Source organism: Parambassis ranga, chromosome 16 (genome assembly GCF_900634625.1).
Source record: "Parambassis ranga chromosome 16, fParRan2.1, whole genome shotgun sequence".
NCBI classification, from domain to species: Eukaryota; Metazoa; Chordata; class Actinopteri; family Ambassidae; genus Parambassis; species Parambassis ranga.
In genome coordinates this window covers 19,476,415-19,496,165 of record NC_041036.1, presented here as the reverse complement: position 1 = coordinate 19,496,165, position 19,751 = coordinate 19,476,415, and the positions used below count along the sequence as shown (strand labels likewise).

The 19,751-nt window shown below is 42.0% G+C and overlaps 1 protein-coding gene across 1 annotated transcript in view; it reads left to right on the top strand.

Moving 5' to 3' along the window:
- bbs9 (Bardet-Biedl syndrome 9) overlaps positions 1 to 19,751 on the top strand; it is a 129,881-nt gene that overhangs the window by 59,595 nt on the left and 50,535 nt on the right. Inside the window, exons 19-20 of the mRNA XM_028425193.1 lie at positions 12,120 to 12,302; positions 17,979 to 18,228. Of these exons, the coding sequence (XP_028280994.1) occupies positions 12,120 to 12,302; positions 17,979 to 18,228 (433 nt within the window). The remainder of the gene's footprint in view (positions 1 to 12,119; positions 12,303 to 17,978; positions 18,229 to 19,751) is intronic.

Sequence of the window (19,751 nt, the reverse complement as noted above, 5' to 3'; positions counted from 1 at the left end):
TAGAAAAGTCACATTTTTGAATAGCCCTTAAACAAGTAATGGATTTGGCACTTTCAGTTATGGCGGTAGCCAGGATATAGAAGTGAACTTGTTAAGATGAAATGTACAAAAATAACATTTGAGCTGAATCCAAAATTTGCTATGGCCTCTAAAGGGTTTTGACACATAACAAATTAAATAATATATAATAAATACATTACATGGCATATGATTTTTTTAATTCCTTCAATTTAAGATGGGTTTCATATTAAAGTAGCCAGATGTGAACCGAAAAATTCTGTTCTCAAGACGCATTAAAGACTCATTGTGCTGCCAGGTATGAACTGTAATCCGTCTCACATTTATGTGTAGACACCATCTGGATATATTAGAATACATTATAAGCCGTCTTATCATAGTCAAAATCTCGAGTTCAGCCTGCACCTTAAAAACTCCCTCCCTCCCTCCTCCTCCTCCATCCAGCTGGACCGACCAAACCCCTGTATTACTTGAGCTTTGGGTGGGCTTTAACTTAACCAGTGATTTCGTGTGTGTGCGAGAGTGTGTGTTTGAGGTCATCTCTGAACCTGTTGGGGTCAGCTCCCACAGCCTGAGGCTACTGGTGGCCTGGGACTCAGCCTGGGTGTTAATCCCAGGTTGGATGTCACTGCGGTGGGTCACGCTCTGTAATTTAGTCCCCTGCTTCGTCTGGGGCCTCTGGCCCCTCAGGACCACCCAGCACACTGTAACAAGTACCGACCTCAGCATCAGTGTGTGTGTTTGAAAGTGAGGGAGTGCAGGGTTTAGCTTTAATATTTTTTTATTTTCTTTTCAGCACTTATTTTCTTTTCAGCACTTTAAAGACGTATGTATATATATATATATATATATATATATATATATATATATATATATATATATATATATATATATATATATATATATATATATATATAGACTGACAACTGGGAAAAAAAGGAGACATATTCATCATGGATTGAGGGAGGGGGAGTAAGGACACCGATGGAGAGAGTTCAGGTCTCTCACACACAACCTATCAGTAGAGAATAAAGCTCTTTGTTCGTGACCGTGTGAACACACGTGTCAAAGAAAAGCAGAAGGCCTCTCTCTCTCTCTCTCTCTCTCGCTCGCTCTCTCTCTCTCTCTCAGCCTCTCTGTCCCAAAAAACACAAAACTTCAGCTGACTCTTTGACGAAGCGGGACAGCCTCATAAATCACACCACCGTGTTTTAGCAGCCGTCCGTACCTCTGAACGACAGCCTGTTACAGCATCTTTGACAGCCTTGATTGGGGTGGTGGTCAAAAAAAGTAGACTTTGACTAAATTTTTACCAAAGAAACCACACACACCTTCTCAAGTCTTGTATTTTTTACATTTAAGGCCTTTAGCTTACACTTACACTTGTCTGGGTCAGTTTGAACAGTGCAGAATACGTTTCCTCATCTCTAGTATCCATCTTTATGAACAAGGTATCCTTGGAGCATGATGGAATTTAATACTTATTCCCATTATGGATTATTAGGGAATATTGAAGAGGTATTTTATGTATCTATACACACTTTTTTAATGGTGAACAGTGGGTATTATAAAACTGAGCTTCTGAGAATAAACAGTTGCATTAGCACTCCTGACAAAATATACGGTTGATATTTCTAGACTACAGCCCTAATGTTTCAAGATGACAGGGTTTGAATCCTGCAGTCACACTAAAATACATAAAATGTGAAATTTATGATAGAAAATGCAGAATTTAGAAGAGTAAACACTCAGTGTGTGTAAAGTGAATGAGAGGATGATGAAGCTGTTGGGGTTGCTGCAGGTGATGAGAGGTTGGATTAGTGTCAGACTAATTAAGCTACCACTTCTACTAGTTTTTTATCACTCCAACAACACTTGAATAAACAATAAACTGTTTTTCTCCATCTCTCCAGCTACACCCCCTCACCCCCTCACTCTCTCCTACCCCTCTCTCTCTTCTCCTATCTTATCTGTGGGAGTGTAGACAGACTGTGTTATCAGTATTGTGTGTGCTTGTTTAGACCTCAGACAATAGAGGTTACTGTCTGTCTTTTGACCTATCTGTCTATCAGACACCGGGAGCAGAGATGTTTATCTCTCCGTCCGACTCTGTCTCCACTGTCTGCTGCTTGTTTACGTCCCCGTGCACCATCTACATCTCTGTCTCTTTCTCTTTCAGTTCAGTTGCCCAGATTTAGTCCTATTCAAATGAATATTTATTACTCGTTTACTTAGTTATTTGTTAAATGTATGCAACTAAAAGAACTCAATAATCGATTAAACATAACCGATCCATATAATAGACAACTTTCTGGACCTGTAGTGTCGTGACATCTGTAATCATCTCATCAACATTCCCTCGTCCTACTCTGTTCAAATTAGTGCAATCTTATAATTTGTACAATAATAATACATATAAACAATAAAATAATATAGTTATATCACTGTGGGTTCAGTAGTACATATGATAGATGTCATGAAATCTTAATCACAGGTTAAACACTCCCAAAATGTAAATGACCCTCCACTGAAGCCATGGGTGGTGGGTGATGGTATTGTATTAGGAGCTGAACTAGGTGAATGCTTCAGGATTCAGGATTTAGCAGCATGATAGTAAAAGAGAGGAGGAGACAGCAGTGACATCCAAAAAGTTTGAGTGGTCCTTACCAAGTGAAGGATCTTTGGAAAAAGTGGAATATCAGCAGGGCAAGGACATTATTTATAACAACATGCAACAAGGGAAAAAGAGCCCTTCCAGAGGCCACTCTGTGATTCAGCCCGCATTCACAGCTCTGACCGACCTTGACATTGTCCCCAGCTTTACAGCAAACTTTCTAAAAGCTGTACACAAGATGGGACAGACCATAAAGCCTGCAGTCCTCTCTGCTGTCAGCGAGTATGCAGCATCATATGTGCCATAGACTGTCATGTTAGATCTGCCACAGCCCCTTACAACTCTTTATGACGAGCAGGCAACAGAGTCCAGGCTAGAAGAGTTACAAGACAGGGCAGATACACTGTGAATCTGTGACCAGAGAAAAGATACACATCACTTTTTATTTTTAGTGAGATTCCTGAAATGTAATTATCTGACTATTTCAGTCATCAACCAACATCTGGTTTGACCAAAGGAGTGGTAGGATAACAGCACCAGACTTCAGAGCAGCAATAAAGACAGGCGGCAGGAAGCCCTCAGTGTCACTGATAACAAAACTATACTCAAAGTCTCATAGTTTGACCATTGAGGCTACTAGGTAGTTATGAGTGTAGAAGGTTAGTCTTAGTAACTTAACACATGTAAATTCAAACAAATATCACAAAAATAGTGGAGATTATTTTTATATGAATGAACAAACTGCTGTTAGGTATTCTAAGGTTCTGTGTAAACGAAACTCATGTCATTGTCTTTTTAAGATGGGGATCATATAGCTTCCGGTGCGGCCTCGCGGTAGCAGCCAGCCAGAGAAGCTCCGCACACCGTGGGTGTATTAAGTTGTTTTTCGTAATTTATTCCTACTCTAAACACTCTACTTCGTACTAAATCGCACAGTACTGTCTCCATTCCTCTTCACACTCTATACATCGGACTTCAGACACTGCTCACAGTCCTGCCACCTGCAGAAGTTCTCGGATGACTCTGCCATTGTGGGCTGTACCAGCAGAGGTCGGGAGGCGGAGTATATGAGTGTGGTGGACAGCTTTGTGGAGTGGTGCGGACGGAACCACCTGCAGCTGAATGTCACAAAGACAAGAGAGCTGGTGGTGGACTTCAGGAAGCACCAGACACTCCCAAACCCGGTCAGCATCAAGGGTACCAACGTGGACATTGTGGACAGCTACAAATACCTGGGTGTCCACATTGACCACAAACTGGACTGGTCCACAAACGCAGAGGCAATATACAGGAAGGGACAGAGTCGCCTGTATCTACTGAGGAGACTCAGGTCCTTTAACGTCTGCCAGACCATGCTGCAGATGTTTTACCACTCGGTGGTCTCCAGCGTCATCTTCTACGCTGTAGTGTGCTGGGGCAGCAGGATGAAGACGGCCGACACCAACGGACTCAACAAGCTCATTAGGAAGGCTGGCTCGGTCCTGGGAGTGGAGCTGGAGTCTGTGGTGGAGGTGACAGAGAGGAGGATACTGAGGAAACTCCCCAGTATTCGTAACAACACGTCTCACCCCCTGCACGACACACTGCTGTCCAACAGGAGCACATTCAGCGGTAGACTGAGACTACCGAGGAGCAGCACAGAACGCCACAGGAGGTCCTTCCTGCCAGTGGCCATCAGACTGTATAACTCCTCCCCTTTCTGTAGGGAGAAGCGCTAGATAATCATGTCAGGCATCACTGTCATTCCCTCCACTTGTCTATGTTTACTTAGCACCTTACATCTCCATATTTGTATCCATGTATCATATATTGTGCTCATACTGCGTACTGTACTCTTATTTTGGATTATAGTGACACTTATACTCTTATACTCTGTACTTAACTGCATTTAATATGACTTGATACCTCTGGCACAAGAATTTCCTTCGGGATTAATAAAGTTTTATCTTATCTTAAGCATCTCTCTCCTTCCCTCCTTTCATAAGTAACTAGCAGTAGTGAAGTACTGTCCCTTTTGGTCCAGAGTACGAGATAACAATGCTTCCATGCTTGTTATGTGCGGTGTGGGGTTTGAATAGGACCCAGGCGCAGACCAAAATAATGTTCAACAAAAGCTTTATTCAAAGCTAAATAACAAAAACAGTCCAGAGGAGCAGGTAAATGAAAGGAGGGCTACTGGAAACAGTGCCAGTCAAAAGGTAAAAAGTACAAATAAACACAAAAGAATAAACTAAACCAAACCTGAGGATGATCGGGGAAACATGAGGAAACACGGGGGAAGAAGAAGGACGAAGAGATGGTTCACAAGGAATCACAAGGGAAGAACTGACAAAGACCAAGGGAAGGCACAGGGCTTAAAAAGAGGAGAGACGACACAGGTGAACACAATTAGGGAGGAGCTCATAATCAGGGAGGAGGCTAGAGGAGGAGAGAGGGAAGGACTGAGGAGCAGAGAACAGGAGGGAGGAGGAACAGAAGGAGAGAGGGAAGGACTGAGGAGGAGCAGAGAAAGAGGAGGGAGGAAGAGAAGGAGAGAGGGAAGGACTGAGGAGGAGCAGAGAAAGAGGACAAACACTGAAAACTAAATAATAAAATAAACAATATAATAAAAGACAAGGAGCCAAGACCCTGGCTCATGACAATGCTCATCTTTTACAAGGCAAAAAAAAAAAAAAAAAAAACCCAAAGCAGAATTTGCTACCTCTTTTACAGAGAGATCTTTATTTCTATGACAGGCAACATATCCATCAGGTGAGGCCCTAATAAATGCCATATGCCATTTTTCTTAACAAATTTAATTTGATTTTTTAGCAAATGCATTATGCCAGAGCTGACTGGCAAGTACTTTTCTGCTACAAAACGAACAGCAGCATTTCATAAAGATGGTCATGCTGATGGGGCTGTCTTGATAACTGCCTCTCATTTCCACCTGTTGTCTGTTCCATTTGCACAACAGCAGCTGAAACTTATTCACAATCAGTGTTGATCCTAACTGGACAGGCTGATTACACAGAAGAGTGACTGACCTGCAGTTACATTGTGTTCTTTAAGTGTTCCCTTTATGTTTGCAGCAGTGTGGTTCATACAGGGAGAGGTTCCTCCAATCCTGGGGGGGGGGCACTCAATTTACTCACGTTTGGCACGACCTATTGTTGCAGATGTATTTCCAAGGAGAAAAACAATGCCTTACGTTAGGAGAAACATAGTCTTTTGACCTCATAGCAAGAGATCAGACAAAAACATGATGGAAAATGTGATGGGGCTCTGACGTTATGAGGACCACTGTATGACATGATCTGTCTTACAGCTCACACATCTGTGGTGAAGATTTGTCAGTTGGTCCTGATCACTCCATGTCATAATTAATTAAGTTTGAGTTTTCGTTGTCAAGACTCTAGAGTCCATAAAATGGTGTTGTGTCCAGCCCTACTCTCAGCTGTAGTGTCCTTGGACAGTTTTGGTTACCTCCCTGAAGCTCTTTGTAAGCTCCTACAGTGTTTTCTTTTAATGTCTGCAGGTGTTTGGCAGCAGGCATCAGGCTCTACAGCAGCACAAAGGAACTTAAATGAGACACATGTTTAGATATTTGGGCCTCACTGCTCAACACACACACACTCACACACACTCACACACACACAGACAAGTGAATCAGAGACTCTGTTACTGTGCTTTCCATTACTAAGGAAGTGCAGTGTCTGTGTTAGTGAAAGCACATTAATTATTAGGTGGGTTAAATGGATGGTAATGAAAAGTGTGTGTGTTACCACATTTGTGAGCATGTGTATTAGTCATCCTGCACGAGGAAATGGGTTCCTGTGTTACCAACCATCGTTAAACTGAGATCCTAATTGGCTCTTTAATTAAAATGCGGAAACTCTGAGCCTGAACAAACACACGTGCACACACAAAGAGAATAACACTCATTCGACCCCAGAGTGAACCACAGGTTTTTTTTTTTACTTCTCATCTCTTCGTTCCTCCTCATTCGGTGCAAACCTCTTCATCGCTCTGTTTTTATATCTTGCCCTAATCCTTTCGTTTCCTCCACTTCCTCGTCACTTTTACTGTAAACATGGAAACATTTTTTTTTGCTTATCTCTCTTTCTTCTTTGTTTCTCTCATTCTCCATGATGAGTTCTGCCACGTCACTTTCTGCCACATTGACACATTGCTGTCATTTTTCACTGCCACAGATAGCACAGCACTGTGTGTACATGACCACTTCTGTGTGTTTCATCTGCCTTTGTGTACGTGTGTGTGTGTGTCCATTCATGCTGTGGCTAACTGAGCAGGAAACATCTAATCTGTTAAACATACACAAAAAAACTGAGCTTTGTTTTTGCATTTTTTTATATTTATATATATGCCTTCTCTGTTGATATCTAAACAAGTGCATATAACTTGCACTCTGCAACTACTTTAATAGATACACCTGTGTAACTGTCTGTCAATGCAACCTCAGCCAATCACATGACAGTAGCTCATTGCGAAGCCAACTTCTTCTTTAAATTGAACATCACAATGGGGAAAAAAAGGTGATTAAAGTGGCTTTAGATGTAGCATGTTGGTCTGAGTGTTTCAGAAACTGCTGATCTGCTGTGGTTTTCACACATTAACATCTCTATCGTTAACAGAGAATGGTCTGAAAATATATCTAGTGAGCAACAGTTCTCTGGTGGTGTCAGAGGAGAATGGTCAGACTGGTTGGAGCTGATAGAAAGGCATCAGGAACTCAATTAAGCACTGGTTCTTAGATAGGTCTGCAGAAGGGCATCTCTGAACTTACAACAGATGGATTAAATCAGCAGGAGAGCACATCAGGTGCTGCTCCCGTCAGCTAAGAACAGGAGACTGAGGCTACAATTCACACAGGCTCACCAACGTTGGACAGTAGGTTGTAAAAACACTGCCTGGCTTAATGAGTGTCAATTTCTGCTGCCACATTCATATGGTCAGCTCACAATTCGGTGTAAACAACATGAAAGCACGGATCCATCCTGCTTTCTATCAGTGGTTCAGGCTGTAATTGTGGGGGAGATTTTCTGTGTTTGGACCCCTCGGTACCAACTGAGTTTGGCTTAAAGGCCACAGTCTACCTGAGTATTGTTGCTTATCATGTTCATCCCTTTATGAGAACAGTGGATACTTCCAGCAGGATAACAGCAGGAGCCTTGTACAACCCCAGTTCTAAAAAAAAAGTTGGGACAGAATGCAATGATTTGAATGATAATGCAACCCCATACCATAAGAGATGCAGGCCTTTGAACAGTTGACTCAGACCATATAGAGGCTTTGGCTCAAAGAAGATGACGCTTTATTACACAAGACAGCGTTTTATTATTTCTTGCATTTGTGGACTGCATGGTGAACTGTGTTGTCCAGTTAATCATACCTGTTTTCAATGCTTTCAGTGCTGCTTGAGGGCGTGAAGATCATGCTCCTCCAGGTTTGACCTTTGCTCTTGTCCCTTGTGCACAGACACTCTTCCTGTGTACTGTAAATGGTGGGATCTTTAAAGTCTTTTCAAGTTTATTTTGAGGTCATTTTTCTAAAAGTGGTTTCTGCCTCCCAAACCTAAGTTGGAAGCTGGTTCCATAGTAGCAGTGCCTGATAGCTCAAAGCTTGTCAATTCATTCTACTAATCCTAGAAACAAGTAAACCTGCACTCAGAGATCGGAGTGTCCTATTAGGAACATATGGTACTATCAGGTCCTGCAGATACAATGGAGCTAGTCCATGTAAAGCTGTAGGTTAGAAGAAGGATCTTGAAGTGTATTGTTGAGCCCACTGGGAGCCAGTGAAGAGACGCTAGAACAGGAGAGATATGATCCTTTTTGCTGATTCCTGTCAGAACTCTAGCTGCTGTGTTCTGGATCAGCTGCAGGCTGTTGATGGAGTGTGGACATCCAGACAATAAAGAGTTGCAGTAGTCCAGTCTAGAAGTAACAGAAGCATGGCTTTCCATGTGTAGACATCTAGAGATGAGTGAGTGCAGAATCTCTGCCCTCCTGGGCAACTTCCTGAAGTGGCACCATATAAACTTTGTCCCTATTATAGGAGGTACCTTACTTCAATCATAGGAATTTTGCAATGTAGCATTTGTTGAATATTGTACTCTGCAGACATTTCTTCTCTTTTATTCAGCCTGTGTTCCACAGGTTGGTGCTACCGAACCTCTTATGGTCCTCCAGCTAAAATTACTTCATAGAAACCGCAGCCACATAGTTTGTAAATGTGTACATATGTGTGCTCTAAATCATGCGTTTCCATAGATAAGGTTACCCTTGATTTCTGTTTGTGCTTTTCTTGTGGCTTTGGTACATGTGTCCACATGTCTTTGTGCATTTGTGCATGAATATATAAACATGGCTGTTTGTTTGTGCACGTGTGTGGGTAACTCCCAGAAAACTGTTGGTTAGAAGGTGGAGGGCTGGACAGAACACTGATTTTCATGGTTAACTTCCAAGTGATGCTCATATCAGATTTCTTTTGATGGCTAAGAAAAAAACGCGGTCACAACGTTGCACCTTGTCATTGAGACGGGAAGCAGATTTGAGTGCGAGAGATTTAGCAGAATGTCCCTTTTATGTGTTTTTAAATAGAGTGCCGACTTTATTGCAGACACGTCAGGAGGCCGTGACCCCGCCAGCTTCAAGTGCAGGTTGTTTTAGGTCAGCAGCAGTTCAGCTGCTGTCATATAGCTAACAGCTACTGTGTTTGTGTTAGAACATGAATCCAGGTGTATCTCACTTTTTTTTTAAATTGTGTGTTCAAAGCATCTTTGTATCTTTTTTTTTTTTTTTTAGCCGGTGTGTGCAAGTTTAGGTTCACATATGACTGTGATCTTATATTATCTCTAGTTTGTGTGTGTGTTCAGGCTAAATGTGTCTTTGTGTTCTCTCAGCTGGCATCAATCAGAGTGTGTGCAGAGCCGAGCCGCTGCCAACAATGGAGCCCTTCACTGGACCTGGAGCCTTTTATCAATACACACACACTCTTTCAGAGACCCCAGAAGGAGGGTGGCTAGAGTTCTGTGTGTGTGCGTAAAGACTGTTGTGGATTTGATGTTTGGCAACTTCTTTTTTAATAGCTTTGCTGGTATAACTGTTATTACAGGAATATTTGTAGTATTACTTCAAAAATATATATTTGCACTTTCAATTTCATAATAGTCTACTGGATGTGTGGGTGTGTGTGTCTTACTAGTTAGGTACCTATAAATTACCTCAGCTATGATGGAGACCTGGGGTTTTTTGGGGGGCTACCAAGGAAACGGCAGGAAGTGAATTAGAGTTATAACTTACTGTTTACACTTTCCATGCAAGTTTTTAGGAAGGTTCTCATGTAGCTGTATGTTTGCAGTGTTATGTAAATCTAAACGGCTTTCTTTGGCAATTGCTCCTTAACCTGAGACACACACACACACACACACACACACACACACACACACACACACACACACTCACTCCGCTTGTGAGTCAGCCATCTCTGTTTTCTCAGTATCAAATAGCAATTGCCGAATCCATTTGTCAAACAAACTGCTGGCATACGTTGGCATTCAGGCCTACGGATCACTCATTTATCTGAGCACACACTCGTCCATTAGGCCCAGATCTGCTTTCACCTCTTCTTTTTCTCCCTCTGTCCGCTCATCTCTCTCCTCCTCCTCCTCCTCTTTCATCTCTTATTACCCTCCTTCTCCTTCGTCCGGCTTGTCCTTTCTTGTTGTCTTCATTTTCATCCGTCTTGCTCTGTCATCACTTGCTCACGTCATTCCACTCGTCTCCCCTCCTCTGTTCTTGTAATGATGGAGGGATGGAGGGATTGACCTCTCGCTGGAGGTCAGAGTTCACCTGGTCCCACCACACCTCATTCATGCATTCACTCGCTTTCTCTTGCTGCCAAGCTGTGAACTTAGCGCTTAAGTATTTAGCTGTTATCTAAATACTTAACTTTCTACAAAAATATGTCCATTAAAACACTGCTCATGGAAGCCAAACAAGTGTAAGGTTGAGTCATCAGTGCTAAGCGAGCAGTTTATTTGGACTCTGCAGTGTTTCATCCTTTTAGTTCAGTTTATTTTTCTCCTTGAGAAAGAAGCAAACCTGTAATAAACAGCCTCCCGGTGCTTTAACAAGAGAACAGCAGTGTAGTTTGTTTAGAGCTAAAATAATAATTCCATCAGGCTATACGGGAGAGCCAAAAAACACAAAGGATTACTGCTTGAATGAAATGGAAATCATGGATTGATGCTTATTTCCTGCGGTTTAAGGAATTGTCCAACTGGAAGCGTAGAGCTAAATAATACAAAAGCAGTAGAGTAATTTAATTACAATTTAGCAGCAAAGCACTGTTTTTTATACATACTCAGCATTGGAATCTATTCTCAGTGCAGTAGCTGACTAAAATAAGTGTGAGTGTTGGTCACAGAGAGGACATATTTGTAATGTTTTTTATTTTCTTTTAAAATTCACAATTTCAGTGAACTTTCCATGCTTTTAAGTCAATACAAACATTCAGATTATTGCAACAAACCAGGGTAATTAAACTTGATATAGATAAGTCATGCTGTTCTGAAGAGTATAACGCTCATTATCAGGTTGCCATGGCACTTGTCAATGGGTGGAATGTATAAGGTTGTAACTGTTGTGTTAGAAGGAGGAAAAATGAGGAAGTGACTTTGACGAGCATCAAATTGTAATGTCTAATTGTTTGATGAAGGAAAAGTGGTTACCTGGCAACAAGGTCATAGGCAGCTAAGAAGCTGGTCTGTGTGATCTGATCCAACGGATGAGCTGCTTGTTCCTGCTTGTTCTGATAAAAAGAACACATAGTGCCTCACAGTTTGCTGTGTGTTGGCCTGTGTAGCTGCAGACCAGTGAGGGTGTTTATGCTAACCCATGTCCACTGCCAGAACCGGACCACAGAGCAATGGTCTGATGAAACATGTGCGTATCTTATCCAGGGAACACATGACCCCAGGATGCAAAAAGGGGGGCCTACACCAAATTAGTCAGGTGGTCATCATGTTGTGGCTGATGATGGCGGAATACTTGCAAGACATTGTCCTTGCAAAGTTTCATCTTAGTTGACAACCAATGTTCTACACTAAATATCTCTACACACACACACACACCCGCCACACATTGCCTAAAATTAATTTCAAAGTTAATAGACAAAAACTGATTTATAAAGTCTTAACGAGGCAGTGTTAAATTATGGGCTTTGGGGACCACACAAGTTTTAAAAACAATAAAATGATGAAGTTTTGATTTTAGAAAATACTGAAAATGACAGTAAATCAGCCACCTGACAGATCAGTCATCGGTCATAAAACTGTCTTTGGGGATAGAATACATGGGTGTGTTGCAGAAAAACTGTCCCAGTCTGTTAAAAGAAAAGATACAATGCACCATTTAATACAATAAAATATGTTTTTGTAATACTTCTAACGCTGATGATATTCACCGCCTCCTGTCTCTTCCAGGTTATTGCTCTGGCGGAAGCTGCAGAGGAGAACCGGGCGCTCCTGGATGAGGCGTTCGTCCACCTACGCAGCGCCACACACCTGCTCGTGCTGCTGCTGTCGCTGTGGCAGGGCCTGACCCCCGATCAGACCGCCATTCTGGAAGCCACGCTGCTACCGCTGCTGCAAGACACACCACAGCTGGTACACACACACACACAGGCTCGAGAGGCCATTAACATGTCAGTGTCTGTCCATCCATCTGCAGCCTGCTCAGTAAACACAGCCCCAACTTAAACACACACTCTGAAAACTTTTAAAATACATTAAGTACTTCTGGTCCCTGAGGAATACACACACACACATACACACTCACGCACTCAGTCACATGCTCACTCTCCACCACTCAACACTCACCTGTCAGCTCGGTGCACAGCATATGCTCTGAGGTACCTGTTTATAATTTAAGCAATAAAGCTGTGTGTGTTTAAATAGACATAAAACATACACACACAAGAGGGCAAGGTCACAATAGGTCTCAGGGTGAATGGATGACGTATTTAATCATTCAGGCTCTGAGATTTGGGCAATTTGTGTTTGCATGTTGCAGGGGACTCGGCTCCGTATAAACAGCCGTGTTGACAGAGCTCCCCCCTTTTGCTGCAGTCAGACCACAAAACATTTCTCACCCCTAGAGTGTGTGTGTGTGTGTGTGTGTTTCCACAGCTCTGATCAATCCCTCTGAACTTCTCATTACCAGTAAATCTATTTCAAGCACACAATTGTACATAGAAATAGGTTGAGAGGGTCAGTTGTGTGTTATTTTAAATGGGATTAATGGCATTAAGTGAATTAGCAAGAATCAGGGTCACGTCCAGGGTCACATTAAGACCAACAGGTGGACTGGTGAGATATAAATATAGAAAGGTGGTGATGCAGTTGTTTGAACTCGGCACATTTTTTGTCATTGTTGTTATCATAGTCCAATTTATGGCAGCTTAGAATGAAGGTTCTTCCTCACATCTTGACTTTTGACCTCTCCTGTGACCATGCAGGTGAGGTCATTCCAGGTGAGTTCTTTCTCTCAGAGAGCTTTCTTTCACAGCGGATAAGCCAGAGGAATTTCACAAACAGGAATAAAAGGAGGACAGAGGGTTAAAGAGCAGGATTAAAGAAGGGAAAGAAGAGAAGGGTTAAAGGGATATTAGAGGGGATCAGGAGAGAAACTGAGGGAGGAGAGGAAGACATGCTTCATCTTAAGTTATATCTGATATATTTATATCATTAAAAAAACAGTAAATTCATCACAGAGGGTTTGATAATATTATTTGATTTGATTTAATAGCTTCCTCCTTTATCACACCTTCCTTGACACTTTTCATCCTCGTCTATTTTTACCATCTGAAACTTTTGTTGTACCTTTCCCCACCACTCTTCTCCTTCCCTTCCTTACCGTGCCCGTTCCCTTTTCCACCCCTTGTTCCCTCATCTTCTTCTCCCTCCCTCTTTTGTCTCTTTTTCCATCTGTCAGACAGCTCTCGAACAAACCTGCTGACGAAGTCTGTCTGGTTTTCTCACACGACCACCACATTCTCTCATCCTCTCTTTTATGTTACCAGGATCCACTGTATAAATTTATTACACTATATAGTTCATGAAAGTGTACTATTATTAGCTCCGGGCTTAAACATCTTTAGTAAAATGAAGTCAAATGGTTCCCTCAAGTTTTATGTAATTGTAAGGAGTTTCGAGGAGCCGTAGAAATGTTTCCAATTAGCAGTTTTTTCAGGCCTTATAAGGTCATTATTGTATTTCAGCAGGTTGTTTTCATATAAAACAAACCAGATGGAATCTTTGCGGTTCCATATGACTCGTACCTCAACCAGACAACTTGGACAAAGCGCTCTCCACCCCGCCTTGTGTTAGTGTATCTCCAGGAATAATATCCATATTGAACAAATCGGCAGCATTCCTGCTGCTTTATATGAGGAACAGTTTCTGCTGTTTACCTTACAATCTGTGTGGCTAAAGATAAAATAGTCACCTCTGTGATGACTTTCCAGAGCTGTAAAACCCTGTCCATTAAAACTGGAAACCGCTGTGGTAGTGTTTTGGCATGTATTAAGACCGTTTAATGTCTCACTCCGAGGGGACTTTATGGATAGCATTTCATCGCTTACTGGTACCTGAAGCAATACACAATTGCAACAGGAGACAAAACCACAAACGACTGAATTCAATCTGAAGCCCCACTGAAGGCGCCTAACCATGCTTTAATTGTAGTTTATATTCCATAACCACAATCTTTCCCATAGCCTCAACTATACCATAGTTCCCATGCACAAATGGAGAAAGGTTTTTAATATTCTTATTTTTTTTTTGTCTGGCAGCAGTTGATTTGTCCATTTTTTTGTCCATTTTTCCTTTCTTTCCTTTTTTGTGTGTGTGATCCTGCATGGGTCTGTGATTGGCTGAATGATGAGGTTATTACATTTCTTCATATTTTTAATTGAACTCACAGTACTTTACTCAAAATCTCCATTCATGCTGTTGCCACAGGTTTCTTTATACCATATGAAGGCCTGTGATTGTCACTAAGCAAGCATTTACAGTAATTGGCTGTACTTAAAGTTGATTACACCCAGAAGTTTCGCAGCAAAAGAAAAGTAGCTTTACCCTACCAAATCCAGTCTTTGTGTTACTTTTTTCAGAGGATGGATTCCACTGATTTGGTCAAGGGAAGTGATTGTGTGGAAGGGATGTTTCCCCTGGAGACTGACAGTATGACATTGTTCTCACAGAGCCGGCTTTGTCAAATGACTTTCCCAGTCTTGACGTGGGGGATAGACAGGGCTAAGGGATTGCTGTCTGAACCTTTACCTGTCTCTTTGGGAGTCCTCCAAGGCTGTGTGCTGAGGCTCTCAGAAACACACAGTTATGTTGCAATCACACCCGGGATTCCCCTGTTTGTCAGATCTAATATGCCTGATGCCGAATGTACTCTGTTTAAGGATAGGAGGCTTACAAGGCAACTTCGCCTACTGTGAACAAACTTTGTATGGTGTGGGTTACATATATAAATCTAAGTACATTATATAGCATTGGATAGCTTAATGCCTGACTTTCAATACTGCTTTGCTAAGTGTTCAACAATGCAGCAAATTAGGTATAAGTAGGAGGAAAAAGCCACACAGAGTCACGTACCACCAGGTGGGGACATATAGTGGAGTCGCTGTCTGCTACGGCAGGGTTGCCTTGACGAATTTGGACAAGCACACCCTAAGGAAACTATACATTTGGTTGATAATATACATCCCACAGATACAGTGGTATGCATAGGTTTGGGCACCCCTCTGAGATTTCATGATAATTTGCTCTATCTTTAAAAGAGAAGATCACAGCCAATGGTTTGTTTTCCTCCTGAAATTTGGTGGAGGGTCTATCATGTGATGGGGCTGTGTGGCTAGCACAGGTACTGGAAAACCGCTAAAGACCGTTAAAGTTGAGGGCCACATGAATTCCTCTCAGTATCAGCAGATTCTGGTACAAGTTGAAGCTATGCCGGGGTTGGGTTTTCAGCAGGACATTATATTATTGTGTTATTGCAGCAAAACAAAATATTTATGGAATTATTTCTTTGGGGTGCCCAAATTTATGCACATGCCTATTTCTGTTTAAATGGACATAAAATGTTTTTGTTGGGCCAATAAAACATATTTCACTACTGAAATGTTTCTGTTTCCATAAGATACGTACTGTATGTTAAAACTGCTTCAAAGGCTCAGCAAGTGACAAACCCCTGTACACTTATTCTGACAAAACGGAATCTTTATTGTCCGACATCATCTAATCATGGAACTGAAACAGCTGCAAAAAGTCCATGTTAGGAGGTACAGGCAGTACGGTGGACCTTCATACATAATCCAGGGTCGCATCCCTCCGATACCGCAAGCTGGTTTGTTTTCACTCACTGCTACGCTGTGTTTTCACTCGTGGTTGTTGTTGGGCATTCAACAGGATAAGATCTAATAAGGTTTGTCTTGGACGGGCTGCATTAGTAACATTAATTAACAAGAATCTTTTTGGCCATTGCATAGAAAGAGTGCAAAATGTTTGTTTACAGAACTGTGTTAAAAAAGCTGGAGATATAGATTTATGTTTCACCTGTTTACATATTCTTTATCTGATCACTTTAATACCAGTGGGTTATGAAAGTAATCTTTTAAAGTAATCAGAATACAGGAACACATGTTTAGTCTGTGTGACAAACATTATAGAAGTGCTGGGAAAAGTGGCCTCTAAAAGAGCGACATCTGCATCTGCACCACAGCTGACTCCACTAACACAGAACAGGCAAACGACCTAACACACGGCGCTGTTATGGACTTTTACTGACTGACAATAATTACTGTTGGGGATTCATCAGTCTTCATTAATGATGATAAACATATCTCACTTTTGCAGTGCTGGACAGCAGATGCAGACGGAACACAAATGAAAGCTCTTCACAAAATCTCACAAAGCAGTAAATGTAAACCATTTGCTTAAATGAATGCTGTATGGAGTCTTCCCTTTCTGAAGAGCAACACATGCTCACACACACAGCGCTTCAAAGATAGGTGAACACAAACCCTCTCTTGTTTCTGGTTTTCAGGAAACAAACCTTCTCTCCTATTTCTACATTAGTGGGAACTTTGTCTTAATTTATCGCTCTGGCTTGGGTCCAAGCCCGCTGCGCTCCACCTCTCTTTGCTTCCTTTCTTCTCGTTCAGGAGGATGAATGTCTGCAGTTTAGGTTTAAAGACATTTAATTTTCCTCCGCAGCATGTGGAACGTATGTGTCAGCGAGCGTGTGCACAAGTGCGCCAAGTTTCCACAGAAACATGCAGTTAAGTTGTTCCAAGTATTTGATAACCTGGTGAGGTATTGTGGTAAGAATAGGTCACCCACCTCCACCCCTCCTCCTCCCTCTCCTCGTCTTTTTTCTCTCTCTCCAGACTCTTGTTTTTTTTGCCCCTCTCCTCAGTCTTCCCTTTCTTTATCTCTGCCCGTCCTTCGTCTTTCCACTTGTCTTGTTTTCTGTCTCTAATATCTGCCTTCCCCTCTGTCATCATCTCATCTCCTTGACCTTCTATACTCCCCCCGCCCCTCTCTCTCTCTCTCTCTCTCTCTCTCTCTCTCTCTCTCTCTCTCTCTCTCTCCTAGTCCCTGTCTCTGTCTGTATCTCTCTGTCATCATCATTACAGGGTTGATTACCTGTCATTATAGCTCATTAGGGGCCTATCAGCATGGCGGCAGGCAGGGGAAGGTTGGGGAATGAGGAGGGTGGAGGGCTACCTGTCAACACACACACACACACTTTTTTAGATCATCCCATACAAATTATCCATTCAGGTTACTGGTTCAGGGGGTTGCATGCAGAAGGGTACCAGACCAGATATTTCTCCCCAAGCCCTTATTACCTGTATTACAGTTGTGTGTGTGTGTGTGTGTGTGACTAAAGGCTAACAACTGGGCATTATATACACTCTGCCCCATCTCTTCTTGCCCATTCTATTTAATCTTTTTCGCATTGATGCACTAATGTACGCACGTCTAGCAAGTATAACTGTTTTTGTGTATATTTAGAATAGAATAGAAATAATTTATTCATCAAAAGCTGGGAAATTATTATTTACAGAAAATAGAAATATAAAGAAATATCAATATGAAATATTGCAGGGACTATTTTTTGTTTACAATTTTGTTTGTTTACAAATGACATGCATTTATATATTTCGTTTATTGATGCACATTTTATTTATTATTGTTGAGACTGGAATTTTAACTCTACTCTGACCCATCTGTTCCAACTTATGTCTCCTTTCCTCATGTCTCCAGGGTTGGGAGGAAAGCTGTGACGCCGCTGTCTCCCACCTCCTGCGGACCTGCTTGTCGCGGAGCCCCAAGGACCAGGCCACATCTCTGGCTCAGATGGGAGGCCCCGTGCTGGGCCTCCCCCACGATACCGCCCGACTCAAAAAACACATCACGTTGCTATGCGATCGCATCGGCAAGGGAGGTCGTCTCACCCTGGCCTCTGACGCCAACGTCCAAGTCCCTGCTCAGATCCAGAATCTTGCTGCACCAGGTGAGTCAAGAAAGGGGGGATGACAGGTGGGTGGACATTAAAAAAAAAGGCACAGGCAAGACTGTGGTGTAGTGGAGAAAATAAGCAGGTTGTGTGTGTTGTTAACCCCATTTGTGTTGATGGACGGCCTCATAAGCTGGACTTCTGCTAAATTTTCAGCCTCAGCACACAAAAACATGAAGCCTATTCATAGCTGCCAGACTCAAATTTAAATGCATCTGTACACACACCCATGAAAACGAAACACCTTCCACAAAAGAAGAAATACTGCACGCAGGTCCACACCGATGGCACAGACACACTCGCATGAGTACACACACACACACACACACACACACATGCACACTGGCACATACAGATGCTTATGCAAGGCAGACGCTCGTAAAACCAAACACTCTTTCACACACAAAGACACACACACACGACTTACGGATCATTTAGTCCTGGCTGATGTTTATAGAGGTCTTTTTTGACAAGATCATCAATTACAGTCAGTCTTCTTGTGTCCTCTCTCTCACTCCTTCTCATTTGGTGTTACACAAAATAACCAGTTTATTGCCTAACACCGACCCAACTGTAATTAAAACTACAGTATGAGTGACTGAGTGATGATGAAGTAAAAACAAAACAGTTAGCAGTTTTTAATGCATTGATGTTGGTGGGGTGGAACTTCAGGGTCCTGGGTGAAAGTCTGTGAAGTCTGAAAGCCAAATCTGATGTGAAATGCTTCAAAACTTTAGTTACTGCATGCAGAATATCATTGAAATGTGTTATTTATACAGCATGGCAATGATGTGGCATATTGAGCAAACATATGGTGGCTGGGTGTCCACATACTTTTGTTCGTATAGTATACATAGCTGGATAATTTTTAGACTAGAGTTAACAAAAATTATTACACTATTATTTCTTTCTATCATCTAGGACTGAAGGCACACCTGGCACTGCCATTACACATTCCATGCAGTGCCAAAAAAATAAAAAATGATGCTGAATCAAATACCTCTTTAATCTGTAATACCACTTCAACTTCTAATCCTACACACACCATGAAATTTGTAGGCAAACTTGCTTAGTATAAATAGTGTGTGTGTGTTTGACACACAGAGAGAAGGAGTAAGGGATCTATTAAACTTTAAAGGCTTGTTTAAATGTGATTATAGTAATTCAGCACAAAGTTAAGTGGAACAGAACTGAATCAATTAATTAGGTATGTGTGTGTAAGAGCAGAGAGAGAGTGTGTGTTTTCCTTGTCATGCGGTCTCTCCTTTCTCTTTTGGTCTGCTGCCAAAATTCACACAGACAGAGACACCACACACACACAGAGACGCAGTGCTGCAGTAAACAGTCATTTGTTAGATGTTGCTTTTTCACCCGGCTGTAAACATACACACTTGTTTACATTTCCAACAACACTGACGGCAACCGTTTCCTTCCAAGACCACAGACACACACACACACACACACACACTGGGATACCACACAACAAGTCTCACTTCACTGGGAGGGAGCGTGTGTGTGTT